The sequence below is a fragment of the Herpailurus yagouaroundi genome, unplaced genomic scaffold (assembly GCF_014898765.1).
Source record: "Herpailurus yagouaroundi ecotype Mexico unplaced genomic scaffold, PumYag 217, whole genome shotgun sequence".
In the NCBI taxonomy this organism is placed as follows: domain Eukaryota; kingdom Metazoa; phylum Chordata; class Mammalia; order Carnivora; family Felidae; genus Herpailurus; species Herpailurus yagouaroundi.
The window spans coordinates 4,844,331-4,868,096 of NW_024412448.1; the positions used below are offsets into that span (position 1 = coordinate 4,844,331).

Here is a 23,766-nt window from a genome sequence, read left to right on the forward strand (position 1 = left end):
GCGCGCAGCGTCCGCGGAGGGGTCTCTGGTCTCCGACCGACTGCGGCCGCGCTCGCGCACCCGGGGTGGGCGGGAAACCGGCCCCTGAGGCGGCTCTGTTTCCGGTACGACGCGGGCAGCCGGCGAGTCGCCGAGGGGACGTCCTGCACTGCGTGCCGACGCCGTGGGGTCGGCGTGCCGGACGCGCCCCGTGGTGGACGGCCCGGGCCAGGTGCTTCCGCGGACCTCGCGCCACTGGGTTTTGAAAATGCGCCCAAGTCCGGGGTCAGACTGTCGCCGCCTCCGCCGCTCCCGCCGAGGACGCAGGAAGGAAGGCAGGCCCGCGCTTTCCCGCCGACCTTGCCCTGCGGACCCCCGCTTCAGGCACACGTGGTGGCCGCGAGTCCAGCGTGGAATCGGGTCCCACGCCTTCGCCCCGACTCTTGTCAGAGGCTCGACACCTCCAGACGCCCACACGTGCCTGGGGACGGAGGTGAGGGAATGGCCCGGATGCAGTGCGGGGGGGTGGGGAGGGGGAGGGGGCACGCGGCATCCCGGGGGCTGGGCCAGCCCCGGCTCCTCCTCCTCGCCCGCCCCGCCCCCGGGCCGCCGCTCCTGCTGGGGACCTGGTGCTGTCCAGACCCCTCCCCACCTGTCCCTCCAGCCCGTGTTTGCCCCTCACAGGGAGCCCCCGAAACCTCTGCCCCCCGTCGCGTCCCACTCCCCTCTGCCTCCCCCCCACGACCTGACACGATCCACACCCTGCACCCAGCGTGTTGTCCTCGCGGCTCCTGCCACTGACCTCCGGGAGCAGGCGACACCACCGGTCCCCTCCACCCAGCCTCTCCTCCGCCACGGGCACGGCCCCTGCTGCCTTGGATCGCTTTCCCCCCCATCACTCAGGGTCAGGTCCACTCTGTCCCCCGCTCCAAATGGCCACCGCCGGTCTATCCCCAAGCGACCACATTGGACGCTGGCTACTGCTTCTCTGGGGAAACCCTCAGCCTGGCCTGTGGGACCCGTCCTCAGACACCCCAAGCTTTCCCATCCCCTCTGCCTGCTACCTGGGGGCCCCACGCACTGCCTCCCCTCTGGGACCTGGCTGCCCGCTAGGAAGGGGGACCTTCAGGACCCTCCCAAGGAGGGCAGAGGCGCACATGATTCACAGCACTGCCTGCCGTCACCGCGGATTGTGACAACGTGGCCGTCTGCCTGTCTCTGCAGCGACTGATGGTGGGAGGGGGGCTCCCTGCTGCCCCCAGTCGCGCCCCAGCGCAGCATCCGCACGCAGCAAGCGCCCACGAACACGCGCTGGGTGGCCGGCAGTGGACAGAAGAGTGCCTTCCGGGGGCTCCGTACCCACGGCCTTGAGCGTAAATACCATGAAGAGAAGTCACTACAAATGACCCCATTAGAAATTTTAAACTCTGATGTAACAAAGAAAACAAGAGAAAAACACGTGGCAAAGATTGTTCTTTTTAACGTATAAAGAACTTTTCCATGTCAATAAGACAAAAAGGCAGACATCTAAGTGGGAAAAACAAGGACACACGTGGCCAGTTTACTACAGAAATAGACGATTAACCTGTGAAAAAAAGACAATCAACTTCACTTGTAACGAATTCAGATTAAAAGGATATTTTATTTTTATCTATCATATTGGTAAATAATAGTGGGTCATGGGCTGTGTTGTCCCGGAATTCTTAATTTGTTGTTTAATTAAACCTTTGGGATTTGGTTTTGTGTTTCTCCTTTTTTATAAATTAAGAAATTAAGGGTCAGGGAAGTGAAGTGATTGGCCCAAGGTCCCATCACCAGAGAACACAGCAGCAAACCCTCGTCCTGTGCACTGTGATCAGCAAAGGCCCACGGGAGGGAGGGAGCACCCACGGCGGGGAGGGACCACGGGGCGGTGGGGGGCACCCATGCGTGGACTGTTGGAAGTTCAGGGTAGTTCACTGGCAGGTAATTCGGTAGTAAACTCGTACTGCTCCTACCCTCGGATTTATCCTCGGGAAAAACCATGTGAATGGGCGGAAATATGCCTGTTGGGATATTTATCATAGCATTGTTTGTAATAGCAAAAACCTGATAATAGTTTAAAAAGGTTGCAGTGGGGAGGTTGTTTAAATGAACCGGGCACCGGGAATGGTACGGCCAGACGTGCCCAGCGACGGGGAGTCAAAGCCACAGTATTTTATTCAGTTTACAGAAGAGGTGAGAAACGCAATAATAGATTATCTAGTTTAGAGTAATTAAAGGAACGCTGTCTGGAGGTTTATACACCACAGTGTCCTCGGTGTGTTTTTACATGCAATTAAAAAGTATTTGTTCTAATACTTTCTGCGGAGCCCCTATTTTATACAGAGAAAGGAGCACCTGCTGTAGGTAAATGAATGAATGCAGCCGGGGGCAGGTGTGAGTGCACCCCCGCGTCTACAATCGCACGGTTCCACGGTGACGCCCTCTCCTTCTTCCTTTCTCAGGTGCTGTTGAGTCAGGTGCACCGGCTGAGAGCCCTGGATCTGCTGGGGCGCTTCTTGGACCTGGGCCCCTGGGCGGTGAGCCTGGTGCGTGCTTCCCGCACTGAGCCGGGGGAGGGTGGAGCCCCGGAGACTCCGTGGTGCGTCCGAGGACTGTCTCACAAGCTGGGAGCCATTGGGGGCAGGGGAGGGGGGGCGGTCACCCCGAGGGGCCCTAGAGGTGCACGCACGTGCTGCCTCGCGGCCTCCGTCACTACAGCCTCTGGCGGTTTGGTTTTGTTCTGCCATCTTCTCCCATCTGCCACGGGGCTTCGCCTTTGCAGACAGAAAGTGTGGCCGGCCCGCCCCCGTTCGGGAGTGGCTCGCCCCTGCAGGTGCCCCGGAGCCCGCAGAGTGCCCGCACACACCCGTCCACCGACTTCACACTCCGGTGCCCAGCACAATCTGGAAACCCTTCTTTGATTTCTCATTCCGCAGAGGAGTAGAAACGGCCATTGAAAACAGAAAACACTGACAAAAATCAGATCAAAAAGCGACTTGTTTTTCAACAACTACATCAGAAGGAAGGGGGTATCGTTAGGGGACCTGCCACTTAGAGGAGGTTCAGGAGACCTGTCACCAGCTGCAAACATGGACCTTCTTGGTTCTGTGTGCAAACAACAGTTTAGAATTACAGTCTGAAAAAGCAATATTCATGATAATTAGAAATTATCGAATTTGTGGTACACACAGCCTTTAATGAGGAAAGGACACAGACCCCGTCCTCGGACTCTGCCCTGGGTGTCCCCCTCCGTCTGTCTTGGAGGGAGACGCTGAGGTGATGGACAAAACCGGGCTCTGCCCAGGTGTCCTTTGTGCCGAGATAGCCCGCTTCTCTGTCGCTGCCCTGCCGAGAGCAGAGACGACCCCCCAGGATGATGCCCCATCCGGATCTGGGCACAGGAGCCCCCGCGGCTGCTCCCCGTCTTAACCAGCAGACTGGCCCATCCCAAGGCGGCAGACGCCTTGTGGTTCGAAGCACGAGAACCACTGTTAAGGGGCCTTGCGCTTTGCTGCTGAGAGCAGACAAGGCCCTCCGAGGGTGGGGACGGCGGGTTCCAGACGGGAAGCCACCCGTCCCTCGTGAGGCGAGCCTTGGTCTCTGGACGTGGCAGGACGGGAGAAGTCCCGCGGCATCTGGGAGTGCGGGGGTGAGGAGGCCAGAGGAAGCCGCTTGCTCTGCGTGAGGCGCGTCCACCCCCACGGCATTCCCACCGCGCCAAAGGCTGCGCACACCCCGTCCCGAGCCGCGCCATCTGCCCCCGGCGCCACTCGGCTGCCCGGGAGCCGGTGCTGGCGCTCACTCTCTCTTCTCTCTCCCAGGCCTTGTCTGTGGGCATCTTCCCCTACGTGCTGAAGCTGCTGCAGAGCTCCGCCCGAGAGCTGCGGCCCCTCCTGGTTTTCATCTGGGCCAAGATCCTGGCCGTGGACAGTGTGAGTAGTCCGCGTTGTCCCCGCAGGCGCGAGGCGGGCTCCGTGCATCAGGCGGCCCGGGCGGCGGCTGCTGCTGCAGAGGTGCTGAGCGCAGCTGGTTTGCCCGCCGTGACGCCGTGTCCTCTGTCCCCCTGCGATGACCCCGCGTTTCTTGTCCTGCTTCACCCAAGCCTCTGCCTTCAGGGCCAGCTCCTCCCTCCCTCTCCAGGCACGGCTGGCACCCCCCTTCCACAATAAGGGAGGTACGTCTCCTTGGGGCCCAGTCCTGGTCACCTGGGCTGCAGCCACGCCATTCGTGTCCCTCACGTGCCGCAGGCCGCCCCCTCCCCGCCCCCTGCAGTCCTCCAGCAGGAAGTGACCCAGACCGCTTCCTTCTTTAAACTCTACCCTGCCTCACCCAGACCCCCACCAGACCTGCTGTGTCCCACCCGTGCTTTTTCCTCCCCACCCTGATCTTGGGGACCTTGGGGACCATCTCCTCCAGCTCTGCTCTCCAGTCTCTGCCCCTCCCTGTCCTCAGGCCTCCCGGGCCGCAGACTCACATCCACTCTGTGGAGCCCCACCCTTCGGGCTATGCTGGAGACTGGAGACAGGCTCCGTCCAGCGGGTCAGAGCCCTCCGCTGCAGGGGGGAAGCCCCGTGTCTGAGGGGCTGTACCGTGAGGGTGAGGGCCTAGAGGGGCTGGAGGCACATGCGGGGCCTCCTCTAAGTGGAGGGCACCCCACTCTTCAGCCAAGAGGAACCGGTAAAGAGTCCGCAATGGGACAAGATCCAAGCTGTGGTTTTTAACTCGTGGCCTCGGTGTAGAGGTTGTAGGTTAGCTGAGGAGGGGCTGGGAGAGTGGGTGTGATGGGGTGATGGTTGGGGAGACCCCAGGTGGGGAGGACCTGTGCCTGAGGGGTGCGGTGAGCCCCGGGGCTGGGCGTGTGGAGGAGGAAGAGCCACGGAAGGAAGGCAAAGCAGGATTGACGAGGCGGGAGGCGTGACTCACAGGACACAGAGGGGTTCCAGAGTGGGGGTGAGCACCGGCCGGGAGCGGACACCCCCCAGAAGAGGCCCCCGTGCGCGGCACTCAGCTTCAGAGAACCGTAGATGTGGAGAGGGGAGGAAACGCGGTGATCACGTGGTCGCTTGCTTGAGGGGTTTGGTGGGCGGGGAGGGGAGTGGGCTTCTCCCTTGTCACCCCTCCTGCCGGGCACCAGAGCCTCAACCGGCCTGCCCCCACCCCAGCCGCACCTGGTAGGTGGCCAGGGCCCCACCGCTGCCTCCGCGTTCCAGCAGACCTTCCCCGGCTCGCCTCCACTCTGCATGCTGCTCCCTGCTCCCCACACCCTCCGCCGTCCTGTGAACGAGCCCCTGCAGCTCCAGGCTGCTGCCGGACCCAGTCCTCCCTCACCTGGGCGCCGAGGCTACCCGCGCACCTTGAGGCCGCCGGAGCTGTGCCGTGGGGCCCGAGCAAGGGGTGATGGCTGCCGGAGGACGCGGGTGTCCCAGGCATTCCCAGGAACACGTGACAGCACAGGTGCATCTGGGCGACGCTCTCTTGGATGACGTTGTACTCCGTGGTTGACGATTTTGTTTGCTCGCCTGTGTAGCGGCCTTGCTGAGCCCTGCAGTTCTGACCGTTGCCTGGGAGGTTCTCCTGGCCTTTCTGCACAGCTGCTCATAGCAGCCGCAGACAAGTCCTGGGGGGTGGCTCAGTCCCCGTCTGTCGGCCTCAGTCCTTTCCCCGGTTCCCCTGGTACCGACCAGAACGTTGTTGACCAGACGCAGGGTCCACTCACCTCGGTGTTCCTGGTCCCCATGGTCCTCTCGGTGCTGGAAACAGCCTCCCTCCTGCTCACTGCACCCAAGGCTAACCTTGACCTCAGGTCAGCCTTGACCCTCCTTGGGCCCAGTGCCCTGCGCATAGCTGTATCCGCAGAATGTTCCGTTGCTTGTCTGCTCCGTGATGATGACTAGAACGTTAGAGGTTTTGACAAAATATTTACCTTCCTATCTGTGGAACTAACTTCAGACGAGCAATGACTCCTCTGGAAGATTGGCCGAAACTTTGCTGGACTAAAGAGTTAAAAATCTGAATTTGGGCCCTGCCTCCCTCATTTTCTCCAGCGAGCCGCTTTCCTTTCCCATCCCCCGCCCCTCTGTGCTTCCAGCGGCGCGGTACGAAGATGACAGCCGTGACCTGGAACTTTTAGAATAGAAGGAATCACGGTGTAAGTCTCGCGTCTGCCCGGCTGGTGTCCTGTACGCAGAAACCCTCTCTGGCCGATCGGAAAGCCTGGTGTTGTGGGCAAGGAAACTGTACCTTTCGGTCAGTTCCCTTTTGCCGCTCACGTCTCACCAAGAGCCGTGCTCTGGGAACAGGAGGAGAGAAGGGCTCTTCCAGGGAGGTCGTTCTGGAACTCCCCTTGTCCTTCAACGTCTCTGTTTTCTCAACGGCGCATCTGAAAATGTACTGATCCCGTTAGCCGGTCCTGGGCCGAGCAGAGCACGTGTCGAGGTTCCTGGGTGCGTAGGGCGCCCAGCTCGGCCCGCAGCCCGTGGGAGGAGAGGGACAGGAGAGGGCGCCCCCAGGCCCACCTCCCTGCCGCTGGGCCACCAGCGCTCTCGTCCCCGCGGAACCTCTGCTGCCTGTCAGTGCCTAGAACCAGACTGTGTGTGCGTTTAGTCCTGGGAGCGTCTGTTTCTGCTCCAGTCTTTGCTGTGTGTGTGAAAAGGACAGCCCTCGTGCCTGCACCTCGCCACTGCATTCTCGCGGGATCTGGGTGGTCATCGTACTTCTGCACGCCAAAAACCGCCTCCCGGCACATCTGTCTCGGGGGGCCTGCGTGTCTCCTGCATGTGCTGGATGCGGGGGGCCCCCCGTGAGCGCACCTGCTACAGCTCCCCCGCCCCCCTGCTCGAGGGAGTCTCAGGGCCCGCGCTGAAGGACTTACACGTTTAATGGCGCTGCGGCCAGCTGGAAGTGTCCGGGCCTTCAGTGTCGCTGTACCTGCCCGCGGGCGCCAGGGACCTTTCTGTGAACTCGTTCTTAACCAGCCCGTGGCACCTGTTTATTCAAAGGCCGTCATCCTACTGAGAGACCTTTTGAAATATTTCCAGCTGAGTCTGAGTGCCGTTCACCTCCACCTTCCTTTTCATGATCACTCGGATGGCTTCCCGGAGATGACAGTTCCATGTGCTTTGTGGGGGGGGGGGGGGGGGGGTTGGTGGTTCCCTTACCTTCCCTCGTTTGCATCTGGCCAGAAGTCACACTGGGTCCCCGCCGGCCTCCACGGGCTCTCGTGCTGTGGCAGAGCTCACCGGGTCGTTGAGTGGCCACTGGGAGGGTCAGGAATGGCCGCGCTAGGATGAACGTCTGCGCGGAACACAGGGCACTTCCTGAGGGTGAAGGGTGGGGTGGCCCACGCAGGGCGGACCCCAGCTGAGGGGCAAGTTCAGGGCCTCTTCTTAGGCCACAGGAATGTGCTGAGCACACACCATGGGCCATCACGGGGGGGAGGGGGGCAGGTGGGGGGAGGCCAGAAGCGCTTCAGCCGCGTCTGGGAGGAGGAGCAGGGCCGACGGTCCGGTGCCATTTGACCGAGGGGCGGCACACGCTGTGGGGACAGGTGGCACAGGAAAGCCTTTCCTGTTGTCCCCGCGGAACCAGTCCCAGGAGGGTCTCTCCCCAGATCACCTGTGCACCATGTGGGTCTGCGCCCACCTCTACTACTGAGCGAAACGACCAGGAGCGTGAGGAAGCGGGGATCCGTGATCCACAATGAGGAGAAAGACCCGCTGACACCCACCTGACCCCTCGCAGGTGTGAGAGAACTAGCCGAGAAGGACGTGGAAACCATTGCTAGAAATCTGCTCCGCATAAAAAGCTCCACTGGAACTCGAAGCCCTCAGAGGGCCGGCTGAGCCTCTCGCAGAGGGAAGCCGCAGCATGCCGTGAGAAACGTGCCGGGCAGGATCGACAGCCTGACCGCCGGCTGCACGCCGCAGAAGAGCTTCAGCAGCACAGTCTGTGCACACGGGCACAGGGAGCACAGCCAGGCTCTTACGACACCGAAGGAGCATCTCTGAGTCGTGGGACACCTGCAGGTGGCCTGACGTGTGTACTCGGAGCCGCTGACGGGCCAGCGGGAAAAACCGCCCAAGAAATGGGCTAAGAAATGTCCAAATTTTCCAATTTGACGAAAACTACGAGCCCACAGGCCCGGGAAGCTCCAGGAACCCCACGCGCAGGGAACGTGAAAAACACCCGAGTCCTAACCTAATTGCTTAAAAACATGATCAATATAAGAACCAGAAGCAGCCGATAAAAGAGAACAGAGGGGCAAGGAGAGGGAAGACAGCGGGCTGCCAGCCGGGGGCCGCACCAGCAGGGGGACGGCGGGCTGGCGCCCTAACGTCACCGAAGAAAAGCCGCCGGCCTGGCCTTCTGTGCGCAGCGGGAGGCTCTCTACAGGTGGCGGCAGAGTGAGGACTTCGTAAGACAGTCGACACCGGAGGGTGGCAGCCCGGCAGACCCACACCACGAGGAACGTTAGCGAGGGTCCCCAGGCAGAAAGGCGCGCGGTGCACATGCAGGCACGGGAGCCCCACGAATAAGTCTGACTTCCTGCGCCTTGAATCTGTCGAAGATCATCTGCTGGAGCGGACAGTAATCGCCGTGCGCTGGGGGTTGGTGGCGTGCACACAAGCGACGCGTGCGGTCACAGCAGGGACGTGGGGGCGGGGCAGAAATTGAAGAAAGGCTCCGGTCAGCTTCTCGCACTTCGTGTGATGTGCTACCGCCTGGAGGTGGACCGCGAGGAAGAGGCAGCCCGCGCACGTCGAGGCCATCACTGCCATCCTTTTACAGGGAGAGCCTCCTCGCCAGCAGAAGAGGTCCCCTGAGGCCGTCAATGTGTACAAGGGTCACACAAAAAAGAAGGTAAGGAGAGGGGGACGGGGACTAGATGGCGCCTACAGAAGATGGCAGGCACGTGGATTTGGGCGTAACCGTGTCGGCGGTGACCGTGTAAGCAGCGCGACGGCCCGGCTGGGAGGCAGAGGTGGCCGGATGGATCTAGGGAGCGAGAGCAGACCGTGAGCTGCTCGTGGGAAATGCGCCTCCGGTGTAAGGACACGACTAGCCTGGAGGTGGGAGGTACTCGGCGCGACCGTCAAGCGAAGAAGGCCAGACGCCCGTGTTAACAGCAGCGCGGAAACGCCTGTGTTTCTGGGCAGCCGGTGTCTCTGGGGGGAAAGGACTTGCGCGAGAGGAGCCCGGGAGCTCCTCTGGAGCTGCCACCACCGAACCCGGAGAAGCCGGGGCTCCTGGAGAAGACGGCACGGCGAGGAGAAGGGAAATCCGTGGGGAACACCCCTCCCGTCCACGTGCCAGGAGCACACGGCACTGCGGGCCGCAGCACAGCCCCGCACGACAGGAGGACTTCCAAACACGTGGAAACGAAGCACGCTTTTAAATAAGTAAGTGTTCAAATGTTTAAATTATAAGATGAAATTTTAACAAACAATGTAAGTATAAGATGCATGAAATATTTAAAACATATAAATGTTATATACGTGACATAAATATTTATATAAGATGATACGTGTAGTTTTAAATATTTATATGTAAAATACACGGATGGGAGTACATCAGACTAAAGAGCTGAAAAGGCAGCCTGTGGAACTGGAGACGGTATTTTCGAACTGTCTATCTGACAAGGGGTTAATACCCAAAATATACAAGGACTCATATAACTTCATAGCAAAAACCCAAACGATCCCGTTAAACAATGGACAGAGGACCTGAGTAGACCTTTTTCCAAAGAAGACACACAGAGGACCAGCAGGTCTGCGGAAAGACGCTCCACATCACTCATCACGAGGAAACGCGATAGAAACCACACTGAGACATCACCTCACGCCCGTCAGGTTGGCTGTCCTCAAAAACACGGAGTTGCCGCGTGTAGGCGAGGCCATGGAGAGAACAGAACAAAACAGGCACTGTCGGTGGGAGCGTAAACTGGTGCGGCCACTGGGGAGAGCAGCGTGGAGGGTCCTCAGGAAATTCAAAATGGAACCTCTGTCCGTTCCCACCAGTGGGCGTAGCACCAGAGGGAATGCAACCCGGCCCCGCAGAGACACCCACAGCCCCGTGTTCACTGCAGCCTTCTCCACAGCCAAGCACGGAGACGACCCTGAGCAGATGAATGGATACGGAAGGGTCGCACGCACACACACGCACACACATACGCACACCGGAGAAAAGAAGAAAATCCTCCTGTCTGTGACGAGATGGTTGAACCTGGAGGGCACTGTGCGAAGTGAGGTAAGCCACACAGAGGACAGATACCACCTGATCCCATCCACTTGTGGAATCTAAAAAAGTCGAACTTCCAGAACCAGAGAGAGAGAGAGAGAGACGGTGGTTGAGGGGGTCTGCCAGTGGCGGACACGGGAGGTGCGTGTGGAAAAGCACACACCTCCGGTTCTACGTGGAGCCGGGCTGTGACGTGCGGCCCCATGACCGCAGTGACAGTTCCGTATGTGCACTCAAAAGCCGCTAAGATGGTAAACCTTAAGTGTTCTCATCACACCAAACAAAATAACTGTGAGTTCGTGGATGTGTTCATTAACCTGATTGCGCGATCATTTCACGGCGGATGCGTGTATCAGACCCTTACGCTGAATATACGAAAATTGTATGTATTTCCGTTTGTCAGTTACGCCTCAGTAAAGCTAGAAAAAATATGTATGATTTATACCACAGCATACAACTTTTACTGATAAAGTTTATTATAATTGTATCATTTATATGAAAATATAAAGTCAGTGAAATAAAACTTGTTGAATGATATTTTTCAAAAAGGTCTGAGGGGAAGTAAAAAATACCTTGAACTGAATGCCAGCGAAAACCCAGCACATGAGGACAAGTGGGGGCACAGCTCAGCAGCGCTGAGAGGGAAATTGGCACCACTACAGGGCATCCGTTGGGAAATGGGAGGTTTTAAATCATTGACCTCCGCTTCAGCCCTAAGATGTTAGTGAAAGAAAAGCAGGTTGAACCCGAAGGAAGTAGGAGAAAGGAAATAAAGATCACAGTGGAAATCAATGCAAAAGAAAACAGAAAAGCAATAAAGAAAATCTGTGCAAGCAGAAGCTGGTTCTTAGAGCAGATCAATGAGTAAACAGCTACCCAGATACTAATCTCATTTCCTCTGGTTAGACACCCATTAGTGTTATTGCTGCATCGTAGGGCGGTTCTATTTTTAGGCTTTTGAGGAACCTCTATACTGTTCCCAGAGTGGCAGAGAGAAAAACAGACGCCAATTCCCAAATCAGGAATGAGAGGTGGCATCGCGGAAGGTTCTAGAAACATTAAGGGAATAATATGTGAATAGTATGAACAACTCCATGCCAGAACACTCGGTAAATTTGATGAAAAAGACACATTCCTGGAATGACACGAGTTTCTCACTTGAGAAGTGAGTCAGAATAGTACCGTGTCTGTTAAGAAATTGGATTTGTATTTTGAAACGTTCCTGCAAAGAAAACTCCAGGTCCAGCGGCTTCACTGGCAAGTTCTAGCGAGCGTCACTGAGGGAATGGGTACAAACAAGCACTCGGCCGTGTCATTCCACTGCCCGCAGGAAGTGCCCGGTGCCAGATCCAGACGACACATCACACAGACCGGCATCCTTTGGGAAGATCAAACGCTCCAAATAAGACTTTAGTAAATCAGGGGCACCTGAGGGGCTCAGGCAGCTGAGCGTCCGACTCTTGGTATCGACTCGGGTCATGATCCCACGGTTTGTGAGACCGAGCCCACATCGGTCTTGGGACCGGTCTTGGGACTCTCTCACTTTCTCTTTCTCTCTCCCTCTCTCTCTCTCTCTGCCCCTCCCCCCTTCCCCATTCACATGCGTGCATGCTCACTCACTTTCTCTCTCAAACTGAACAAACTTAAAATATTTAAAAAATTTAAATTTAAAAAGCTTCAGTAAATCAAATTCGGCGGCATATAAAAAGACTAAAAACTCATGACCTAGTGGAATTTATTTCAGGAATGCGAGATTGTTTAATGATTTTAAAAAATCATGCAGTTTACCATATTAACAGTCACAAAAACCGTATTATCATTCTCAGTAGACACAAAGAAAGCATTTGACCAAATCTAAAATCTATTTCAGACTTTAAAAAAAAAAAAAAAAAAAAAAGCTCTTGGCAAACCAGTCAACAGAAGGGAACTTCCTCCGCATGACGAACAGCATCTACAAAAACCGTTACAGCCAACATCACACTTAATGGTGAAAAGTCTCAACACTAGGATGAGAAACAAGCCGGGGTGTCTGCCCTCATCATTTCTCTCCGGTGCTGTACTCGAAGCCCTGGGGAGTACAAGAAAAATAAAGGCATCCAGGTTGGAAAGGAAAACGTTTAACTGTCTCTGTTTTCAATCAACATGATTCTCTTTGTAGAAAAGCTAATTGAATCTATTAAAAAAACAAACAGACCCACAACCTACTACCACTGAGTGAACTTAGTAAGGTTGTAGGTTATAAGACAATCTATTTTGTTTGTATATACTGTTGATCAACCATGGGAAGTTGAAATCAAAGTAAAAAACATTTACAACAGTATCAAAAATATAAAATACTTGGGGACGAATTCAGCAACACATGTGCAAGACTTCTGTACTTGAAACTACAATCCATTGGCAAGAGAAATTACAGAAAATCTAGATAAATGGAGAGATCCCATCAACATGGACCCTGACTACAAATCCATATATGAAAATGCAAAGGACCTAAGAATAAACAAGACAACTTTCTTTTTTAAAAAAAGAACAACGGGGGCGCCTGGGTGGCGCAGTCGGTGAAGCGTCCGACTTCAGCCAGGTCACGATCTCGCGGTCTGGGAGTACGAGCCCCGCGTCGGGCTCTGGGCTGATGGCTCGGAGCCTGGAGCCTGTTTCCGATGCTGTGTCTCCCTCTCTCTCTGCCCCTCCCCCGTTCATGCTCTGTCTCTCTCTGTCCCAAAAATAAATAAACGTTGGGAAAAAAAAAAAAAAAAAGAACAACGTTAAGGGACTAATATTGCCTAGTGTCAAGACTTCCCCGTATCTGTGACAGTCAGCACTGCAAGTGGCATGAGAACGAGCAGTGGAAACAAATGAGAAGTCAGGAGCTGCACCCACGTGTGTGTGGTCAACTGATCGGCAACAAAGATGCAAATAGTTCAGCCCCACAGAAAGGAGCGTCTTTTCGCCACGTGACCTTGGGACACTTGGACATCCAGATGCAAACAAATGAGTCTACACCTCATACCTTGCACATCATTTACCTAATACAAACTCTTAGATCCCATAGGGAACTCTCAAAGCTCAACGTGAAAACAGACACACAAACCAAAAAACGGGCAAAGGGTTTGAATAGTCACTTCACGGAGGAAGTAGTATGCTGACAGAAGAGCACCCGAAAAGTTGCCGCTTGCCATTTGTCCTTGGAGAACACAAATGAAACCAGTCCGATACCGGCACGCGGCTGCTAGCATGTCCAAAATCCAAACACTGTCCAGCCCAGGCGCAGATTTCGAGAAACGCACGTGGCACACCCACCCGAAGGCACACGTCTGTTCAGAAGTGATACACGATGTTTATAGTGGCTTTATTTGTAATAGCCAAACAACAGAAGTAGCCCAAAAGACCATCAACGGGCGTGAATAAGCAAACAGTGATTTATCCACACGGGGCAGTACTGCTAGGCAATAAAAAAGGATATACTGGCCCCAAAATAGCTGAGGGAAAGAAGCCAGTAAAAGAACGGTATTCACTATGTAGTTCCATTTATATAAAATTCTAGAAAATGTAAACCGTACTCACAGAGAACAGATGGCTGCCAGTTGGCAGGGGGGGTGGGGGGCGGTTCGGAAGGGGCACAAGGAAAGTTTTGAGGGCAGAGGTTGCTTACCTTGATTGTGGGCATGGCTTCATGGGTGTGTACATATGTCCAAAATTACTGAAATCTGTATTTTTAGATGTGCGGTTTTTTTGTATATTGCTTCAACCTCAGAGCTGTTAAGAATTTCAAATGGTGGGGGCACCTGGGTGGCTCAGTCGGTTCAGTGTCCAACTTTGGCTCAGGTCACGATCTCATGGTTCACGGGTCCAAGCCCTGCGTCGGGCTCTGTGCTGACAGCTCAGAACCTGGAGCCTGCTTTGGATTCTGTGTCTCCCTTCCCCTCTCTCCGCCTCTCCCCTGCTCGTTCTCTCTCCCTCTTTCTCTCTCAAAAATAAATAAAACAGGGGCATCTGGGTGGCTCAGTCCATTAAGCGTCCAACTTCAGCTCAGGTCATGGTCTCACGGTTTGTGAGTTCGAGCCCCACATCAGGCTCTATGCTGACAGCTTGGAGCCTGGAGCCTGCTTCAGATTCTGTGTCTCCCTCTCTCTCTGCCTCTCCCCCACTTGCACTCCGTCTCTCAAAAATAAATAAATGTTAAAAAAGTTATTTTTTAAATTTCAAATTGCAGAACAGTCTACGCACAACTGTACGGTCCCTACTAGATTTTCAGTTCGACAAAGACAACAAAACGTGGGGCAGTTGTTCTAGACAAAGACTCGTAATGTGCGACCAGTAAGTGCCGGTCTAGATCCTGGACCCAGAACCGAAAGCTGTAAGAGACGTTGTTTGACCATCGAGAGAAATTTGAATGGAGACTAGATATTGGCTAATAGCGTGGCATCGAGGCATCGATGCTGAATGTCTTGAGTGACAGGGGTTTGTGGTTATGCAAGAGAACATTGTCCTTTTTCTCAGGAAAGTTTCCAGGCAAAGCCTCACGCCATCTGCAACTTTGAAAAAGTGCAGACAAGCACAGGGGAAGCGAGGGGGAGAGCGCACACGGTGCAGAATATTTAAATTGTCCTCGAGGTTGTGTGATGGGGTCGCAGGTCAAGAGCAGTGTCACAGGAGGATGAGAAAGTGTACGAAACGTGGCCAAACCTGCAGTCTCCGAGGGCCGTGCTCCGGGAGGGTGGTGCTGGCTGGTGACCCTCAGACCCCTTATTATCCTTTTTCTTTCTGCTAATAAACCATACTGCGGGAGGGGAGACGGCCAAAGAGCCCTGCAAGCTGGGCTGCGGTTGTCTGGGGTTTATCCGTAGGCACCGTTAATATGCAGTTCGGGCAGGCTTTCCCAAGTTCCACTCAGTAAAGGTTTATCAGAGTGCCACCAGGGCACCGAGGGCACGCTGTCTGCGAATTTGGAAAAACGCTCTGTGTCGCATTCATGACGTCAATCCAAATGTGGGGATACACAGAGCTTCGCCATGTGTGAGGCAGTTGTGGGACCAGAAAGAACATACTCTGTGAGTAAAAGCGGATGAATTTTATTTCTGTGCCCTCACACCTATGCTGGCTCCCCTCCCCGGTCCCAGAACATGTGCTGATTTCCCTACAGAATATCCCATCACCACCACCTCCCCTCCCCCCCACCGGCTCTGATGTCACCAGCTTCTCTTCCTGCACCTGCACCCGTCCCGCCGCCCCCTCCAGGCTCACACAGAAAAGCTCAGTGGAGAAAATGAGTGGGTATAGTCTCCTCTCCCATCCTGTGAGGACTCGGGTCCCCCAGACCCAAGTGTGCCCAGGAGGGCCGGAGACTTCTCAGTCCAGAGCCTGCCGTCCCGGTGGCCCTGCCCCTGCGAGGGGCTGGCCCGCTCAGGCCCTGGGGCAGACCTTACTCCTGTGCTGGCAGCTTGTGTATCTCTCTGTCTCTGACTGCCTTGTTCCTACAGGTTTTATGTTAATAAACCACTTTTTAGGACAGGTTACATTTACAGAAAACCTAGAACAGGAAATAAAGTTCCCGTGTGCCCCACACCCACTTTCCGCCATTGTTAACATCTTAAGGAATGACATTGCCACTAACCAAAGTCCGCACTGCGTTCGAGTGTCCTTGGTTTTCCTGTCGTCCCCTTTCCACTCCATTCGTCACATCTCCCCAGGCGTCTCCGGGCTGAGCCGTCTCTCACGTCGTCCCTGGTTTCGGGTGGCCCGGCAGTTCTGGGAGTGCTGGGGCCGTCCCTCCGTTGGGGTGTGTCTGATGTCGGGTGATGGGCTCGGGGAGGAAGACCGCAGAGGCAGAGGGCCCTTCTCTTCATGTCAGGGGTCCGTGCCGTCAACATGATGCGTCGCCACGGACGGGACCTGGACCGCCGGGCTGAGGTGTGTTTCCGGGTGTCTCCACGTGTCCCCCCCCCCCCGCCCCAAACCCCGCTTCCACCGTTTTCTCTCTACAAGGAGGTCACCGTGGTGCGCTGGGATTTTTGTTACGTGGCCGGCTTTATGTCTGAGGTCGAACACGGTTCCTTTACTCTCCTTCATTGTTTTTTTAAAATCTGAATATTGTTCTTTTCATCTCTCGCCCTTGTCACTGGGTTAGCCTTATTGAATAAGGTTTGGTGTCGGAGCTGTTTTCTTTCGTGTTGGCATTCCCAGGGTTTTGTGTATTCCCTCAGTTCCCTTCCCGGCCAGCCTTCCTGCCCCACCGCCCGGACCCAGCAGGTGCTCGGGCAGCGGGCAGTGAAGGAGCCGGGGGGCCACAGCCAGGCCTGAGTCCCCAGGAGAGCCCCGGCCCCGTGTCCGGCTTGCCGTAGGCGCTTGATGAATGTTACCCTTCCCGCCTGCTCATTTTGACATCAATAATTAAATTGCTTTGATGGCCCATTTAATTTCCAAACTATGGGTTATAAAGTGCAGAAAATAAACTCAATCTTAGTGTCTGGGAGCACAAGTCTGCATGTCTCACGAAGCTGTCGTCCGCAAGGATGTGCCGTTTCGGTGGATGTGAGGTGCCGTTTGTATTGTTTGGTGAACTACAGCTGCCACGCGTCCCTTCGTAGCCGACATCCCAGTTATGTGAGGCGGCTGCGTTTCAGAGGCCCCCCCGAGTGGGTTTCGCCCCAGAGGTGATTCGGATCCACCCCTGCGGGGCCCCTGGAGGACTGTGGACCCGGAGAGTACGTCGCAGGAGCCAGGGGCTGCCCCTTCCCACACCTGCCCGGGAAGAGGCCAGGCCCGGCCAGACTCGCACTTTGGTAAAAGGCCAGGTTGCTGCTGAGCGTGTCTGTCCCTGGCAGAAGGGAGACTGTCGTTTCCAGATGCCTCTGGATTTCCAGGAGTGAAATGAGAAGCCAAGGGAGGAAGCGGGAGGTTGTCACCACCGCTGTCAGGTCGTCAGGCCCATTGTAGCATGAATGGGCCAGTGACTCAGGCTGCAGGGGACTTCCTGGTGAGAGGAGCTGAAGCGTCAGCCTGCTGCTGAGGGCAATCAAGACAGGCCGTCTTTTTGGGTGATGACTCAGGCCCTGTGATTCATCGTCAGGCTGGGCTGAATCGCTCACTGGCTCTGCGGCACTGATCAGAGCGAGGACGAGGACGGGGGTGCGGGTCAGCCCGCGAGGAGAGCGAGGACGAGGACGGGGGTGTGGGTCGGCCGCGAGGAGAGCGAGGACAAGGACAGGGGTGCGGGTCAGCCGCGAGGAGAGCGAGGACGAGGACGGGGTGCGGGTCAGCGTGCGAGCGCAGCCCAGCAGGACCCGACTCTTACATGTCTTATGAAAAGGGCGACTGCAGTCTGGTGTGCAGAGCCTGAAGTCGAGGCTGGGTTGGGGGTACGGTCCGGGGCCGCCAGCTGAGTCACCTTTCCCACCCGGGACCGTGAGGCTGCACCTGGCGGCAACCCGGGTCCAGGGTCTGGGTAGAAGCCCACAGTGCGCGGCAGGGAGAGGCCGGGCCTCGACATCCTGGCCCTGTGGCTCAGCAGCTCTGGACCCAGGAAAGCCCATCCCTCCTGCTTCCACGGGCCTCTAGACTGACTCATCCACACTGGAAGCAGTTACTGGGTGTGATTAACATCCCGGATTGCGTCATGCTTCTCCATGTACACGTCGGCTTTTTTATTTGCTCAGCAAACGCTTAGTGGCCCTCTGATGGGAACCAGGCTGCGCGACATTCCGGGACCATGGAGAGTAATAATCAGGGTTTTGTCCTCAAAGAGCTGAGAGTGTAGCAGAGCAGGGACCAGAGTAACGAGCTCACCTGAAGGCAGCCACTCGGGGAGTCCAGCCACAGTAAGAGCAAAAAGAAGATCTCGAGAGTGGCTGGGCTGACCTGAGAGGCTGTGCCCAGAGGGTGCTCGGGTGCCCGCGGTGGGGACGACAGGCCAGGAGCCAAGACACGGATGCACGGAGATACCTCATGTCAAACAAGGTGTGAGTGCAAGCATCTCACTCGCACGGCGCCCCCGCTGGGCGCGGGGGGGGGGGGGTCTCTTTGTTCAGAAGCATTTCTCCGTCACCGCTGCCCGTTCTGCCCCTGGGTAATTGACACCAAGTGGGGGAGAACCCCATGCGGCATGGCTCAGCGTGACCCTCAGGGACAGTTTCAGGGCCTGGCTGGGAAAGTAGGGCTGCGCTACAGAAATGAACAGTTCAAACGAGTCCAGGGATCTCAGATGAGCGCCAGGAACCGCGGGTCCCAGTCCAGCAGAAGGACCGGCGCCGGGGTGAGGGCCGCTCTCCGGCCTAGGCCAGAATCCACCCAGGCAGAGCAGAGGTCCCCTGGGCCCGGCGGACAGAGACACAGGAACTGACCGCTGTCTGGTGGGTGAGCAGGTGCAGAAACGAGTGAGGGGTTGTCTGTCAGCCGGAGAAGCGAGTGAAACAAAAGGGTTATGGTGAGGAAATGCCATCGGAGTACACAGCTCGCCTCCTCAGTGAAGATTTTTGCCTGAATGTAACGTAAACGCCGAGTGTCGAATTGACCGAAGCTTCGGTGAAATCATCTGGGAAAGTAGGTGGAAAACAAAAGTCGGAAGCACAAAAGAACGAAATCCTCATATCCTATAGTGGAAGTGGCTAAATAAAGACATGGCCACTGTTTCGAAATCTGGAGGTAAATTCTTGAAAACCCGTCCAAAAGAATGGCGATTGGCCGCCCTTGGGGAGCTGGACGCGGGTGGGAGGAACGGACCAGCCGGTGCCGTCGTGTTGCCCTTTCTCGCTCTGTGTGTTGATCTGATTTGCACGTAGAGAAACCCCAAGGAGCACGGCGGGGAGAAGGGTCCCGGCCTTCTGCACCCAGAGCGGAACGAGTGGAACCACTGCCTCCTGGCGCGTGCACCTGAGCCGCGGAGCTGTGCCAGGGCAGGCGTCTCCCGTCGAGGAGAGAGCTGAGTAACACGCTGGGACCCGCGTGTCCCCTGTCCCCCCACAGAATGGAGAAGGTGGAGGTAAACTCCTTGGTGCTGAGTGAGGAAGGCACTGTGATTTGGACCGGCCTCGGTTTTGGTTCCGGCTCTGCGGACGGCCCTCGGGCAGCTCACTGCGTGTAAACGGGACTTAAACAACTTCCTGCCGAGGCGGTGGTGGAATCCGTGTCCGTGGCCACAGAGCTCGTAACAGCCCAGGCACAGTCAGGCATGACCGTCGCCGCTGCTTTCGTGAAGAGTGACGCAGACTCACAAGTGCAGCCTGGAGAACACGTGTTGAACCTGTGTCCTGATTATAAAGACTATTTCTTCCGTTAAATATCTGTTCGTTCGTGAGATCTGACCACGTGTATTAGGCCACAAAAGAAACCCTAAGAATTTCCAAAAAGCAGGAATAGTGCAGACAATGTGCATGGCAGGACCAGAAATGAATAACGGTGTCAGAAAACACAACAGGCCGCACAACTAGGAATTTACTTCTTTTAAAAGCAATTATCGGGGCGCCTGGGTGGCGCAGTCGGTTGAGCGTCCGACTTCAGCCAGGTCACGATCTCGCGGTCCGTGAGTTCGAGCCCTGCGTCGGGCTCTGGGCTGATGGCTCAGAGCCTGGAGCCTGTTTCCGATTCTGTGTCTCCCTCTCTCTCTGCCCCTCCCCCGTTCATGCTCTGTCTCTCTCCCAAAAATAAACAAAAATAAAAAATAAAAAATAAAAAAAAAATAAAAGCAATTATCTTCGATCTTGGGTCAAAGGAAAAATACAAAACAAAATTATAGTTTCCAAAAGCACAGAAGATGAAAATAACGGGCATCGGACCCCCAGGACACAGCTAAAGCCACGTTCAGAGAAGACTTCACAGTCGTAAGTCCCCGCACCGTCCTAACAGAGTCACAGCAGAGCAAGCGGCCAGCTAGATGGACGACGCGGTGACACGAAAGGGACTACAGACGAGCAAAAGAAAGCAGTTTGACAAAGATAAAAGAGAGGGCTTTCTCTGAGTTTGCAAACAAAAATATGAAAATGAAACCATAGATAAGAAGTGGCTTCGTTGTGGGGGGAAGGATCTGCTCACCTAATTAAGGGGGCCAAGTACAATCTAGAAGCGACCAGGCAGGAAACACTGTGGGAGGGAGGACAGGTGTGGTCCTGAGACTGTGCACATCTCTGCAAGTGCAGTAACGCTTGAGTACCGCAGGCTTCTATTTCTAGGAAGATAGAACTTCTCAAACTGATTTGAGGAGTAAAAAGCTCGAGCAGACCGTCTCCACAGAAGGAGTAGCAAGAGGGTGCTAGGAAGGTCCTGCCACGCCCCGTCGTTCCGGGCAGAGAATCTCTCCCGAGTGGAGGTGAAGGGACACCTTGCAGCTGTTTATGGAGCCAGCGTGACATTGATGTAGGCACCTACGGTGCACAGCATTGTGACTGTGCTCAGGGCCACCAAAGCGCATACTTTATTTATTTTTTAATTTTTTTTTTAATGTTTATTTATTTTTGAGACAGAGAGAGAGCATGAATGGGGGAGGGGTAGAGACAGAGGGAGACACAGAATCGGAAGCAGGCTCCAGGCTCTGAGCCATCAGCCCAGAGCCCGACGCGGGGCTCGAACTCACGGACCGTGAGATCGTGACCTGAGCTGAAGTCGGATGTTCAACCGACTGAGCCACCCAGGCGCCCCAAGCAAAGCGCATATTTTAAATGTGGGTAAAATGGGGGCACCTGGGTGGCTCAGTCGGTTAAGCGTCCAACTTTGGCTCAGGTCATGATCTCATGGTTCGCAAGTTTGAGCCCCACGTCGGGCTCTGTGCCGACAGCTCGGAGCCTGGAGCCTGCTTCGGATTCTGTGCCTCCCTCTCTCTCTGCCCCTCCCCTGCTCACACTCTGCCTCTCTGTCTTTCTCAAAAATACGTAAACGTTAAAATAATAATAATAATAATAAATGTGGGTAAAATGGTAAATTTTATGTCTTACACGTGTCAGCACACACAAAGAACACTAAAAGGCTCACACAAAACAAGCAAAGCACATTACGTCCATACTTGTGAGCGTTTGGAAATAAGTCGGGAGAACACGGAAAGGCTGCACAGCGCTGCCCAGTGGGTCCTTCCCCGGGTGAAGGCTTGGCTCAGCGTCCACCTTTAAAAAGCTGAGCCGTTACAGTAATAACGCTAACAAGTACAAGAAGGTGGGGGTCGATCTCACGAAGGAAGAAAACCACTCAGTAACGGCACCAGTGGCTGCTTCTCTAACATTCAGCCTGGTTTCCTGTCAGCCCAGAAGCCAGCAGCATACTAATGGGGAAACGCAAAAGCAAAAGTGAGCAGAGGAAGATGTCACTGTCACTGTCAGCTAACACAGTCAGAGGCTGGAATTAAAGGCACAAAAATTAGAAAAGTAGAGGCAAACCACCACGGTCCGCACACAGCTAGGACCGTATGCCTGGAAAACCCAGAGGCGTCCGTGAGATCCCGCTAATGAGAGAATTTATGAGACAGGAGACTTCGGATTAATACGCAGAAACCACGGGTTACAACCGGCGGAAGATACGTGCGCCCTGTTTGCAAGAGAGCCCTAAATCTGGGAATAAGCCCGACCCGAAGCATGAGAAACCCCCATGAAGGAAACTGGAAAACATTCCTGAAGAGCACAGAATTCAACACGCACAAATGAAGACATAGGCAGTTTAATTACAGAAGGGTTGTTATCGTCAGTATGTCAGGGTTCCCTGAGTTGATTTAAACTGTAAGACGATCCCAATAAAACTACCAGCAAGCTTTTTTTCCCCCTCTTTTCTGGAACTAGACAGACATACTTCCTACGGAGAAATAAATAGCACTCTCCAGGGAAACCTTGACTAGGAAGAAGAACGGCAAGGATCTAATCGTCCCCGATGCCAAAACTAACGATGAAGCCCCAGTAATAAAGAGGGTTGAGGGGCTGGATTATGGACAGACAGGCTGACAAACGGGCACAACAGAAATGGACCTCAGCGCACACAAGGCATAGTGCATGGTCAAGTCAGCATCTCAGCTCAGCGGTAAAGACGATGCGTTCCCGGGGGCTCCTGGGTGGCTCAGTCGGTTAAGCGTCCGGTTCTCAGTTTCAGCTCAGGTCATGATCTCATGGTTTCATGAGTTCGAGCCCCGCATCGGGCTCTGCACTGACAGTGCGGAGGCTGCTTGAGATTCTCTCTCTCCCTCTTTCTCTGCCCCTCCCCTTCTCACACTGCCTCTGTGTCTCTCAAAATAAATAAAACTTAAAAAATATAATAATAAAAAAAAAAAAGATGATGCATTCCCGAATTTTTGGCACTAGGGGAGCTCGCTATCTGCACATCCTGAACACCAGAATTGACTTTAAAGAGGTAAATTATTTAAATGTAAAGAATGACACCACAAGAGCACTAGAAGAAAACCCAGGCAGATTCTAGCTTAACCTTGGAGTGATGAAAGCCTGTCCAGCTATAACTTAAAATGTAGCTATCTCTGAAAATTAATAGATTTGGTTGCATGAAAATAAAACATTTACATGGGTGGAGAAAAAACACGAGCAAATTTTCAACAGGCATCATTGGTGGGTCGCAGATACTTAAAACTCCTCTTCCAGGTGAAAGGCTAGCCTTCATAATATATAAAGAGCTCCTAGAAATCAAGAAAAACTCTCCACAGTCCAGTAGAGAAACAAAGAATGAACGTGAACCCACAGTTCCCATACAAATGGCCCTTACTTCCACACACGGGACAGGCTCAGGCTTCTCCACGATGAGGAAAGTGCACAGTAGGGCTGCACTGAATATGGGTTTTTCCACGTCTCAGATGGGCAAGCACTCAGGTGCTTTATGGCTGAGCTGTGAGGACAGCGTGCCAAAACTGCACACACACCTACCCTCTGATGGGCCGTGTTGCGTCTGGGAACCCACAGCCTGGCCTGTGCGTGCATGAATGAGCCACGCTCTCCAAAGGGCTGTTCTGCATTCGCCGTGAAGACAGAACTCTCCGTGTGGCAGGGCTGTGGCACGTGAAGAAGCGCAAGGTGCAGGGCACAGACGGTGGTCCCCGTGTCGAAGGAAGGGCTAGCTCCGTCTCCACAGTCCTCGGATTTCTTGCGCTTAGACAGAGAAGCACCGGAAGAAGAAATAAGCCAACGCGGCCGTTACCGCAGCGCTGAGGAGAGGCTTCAACTTGCATCGTGTTTAACGTTTATTTTCGTGTTACGTCCAAACGTCATGCCAGTCCCTGCAGGGACCCAGCATGGAAGCGGACTTCCCCATCTATGCCTTTCTGCAACATTTTGAGTTTTGAACTTTTATTTATTTATTTATTTTTTTTTTTTTAATGTTTATTTTTTTTTGGGGGGGGGGACAGAGAGAGACAGAGCATGAACCGGGGGAGGGGCAGAGAGAGAGGGAGACACAGAATCGGAAACAGGCTCCAGGCTCCGAGCCATCAGCCCAGAGCCTGACGCGGGCCTCGAACTCCCAGACCGTGAGATCGTGACCTGGCTGAAGTCGGACGCTTAACCGACTGCGCCACCCAGGCGCCCCTAATGTTTATTCTTGAGACAGAGACAGAGGATGAAC

The 23,766-nt window shown here is 54.8% G+C and overlaps 1 protein-coding gene across 4 annotated transcripts in view; it reads left to right on the top strand.

Annotated features, from left to right (window-relative positions):
• RPTOR (regulatory associated protein of MTOR complex 1) overlaps positions 1–23,766 on the top strand; it is a 350,527-nt gene that overhangs the window by 261,179 nt on the left and 65,582 nt on the right. For all 4 annotated transcript variants that reach the window (XM_040456616.1, XM_040456619.1, XM_040456617.1 and 1 more), the window contains 2 exons: positions 2,466–2,549; positions 3,825–3,935. In XM_040456616.1, the coding sequence (XP_040312550.1) occupies positions 2,466–2,549; positions 3,825–3,935 (195 nt within the window). The remainder of the gene's footprint in view (positions 1–2,465; positions 2,550–3,824; positions 3,936–23,766) is intronic.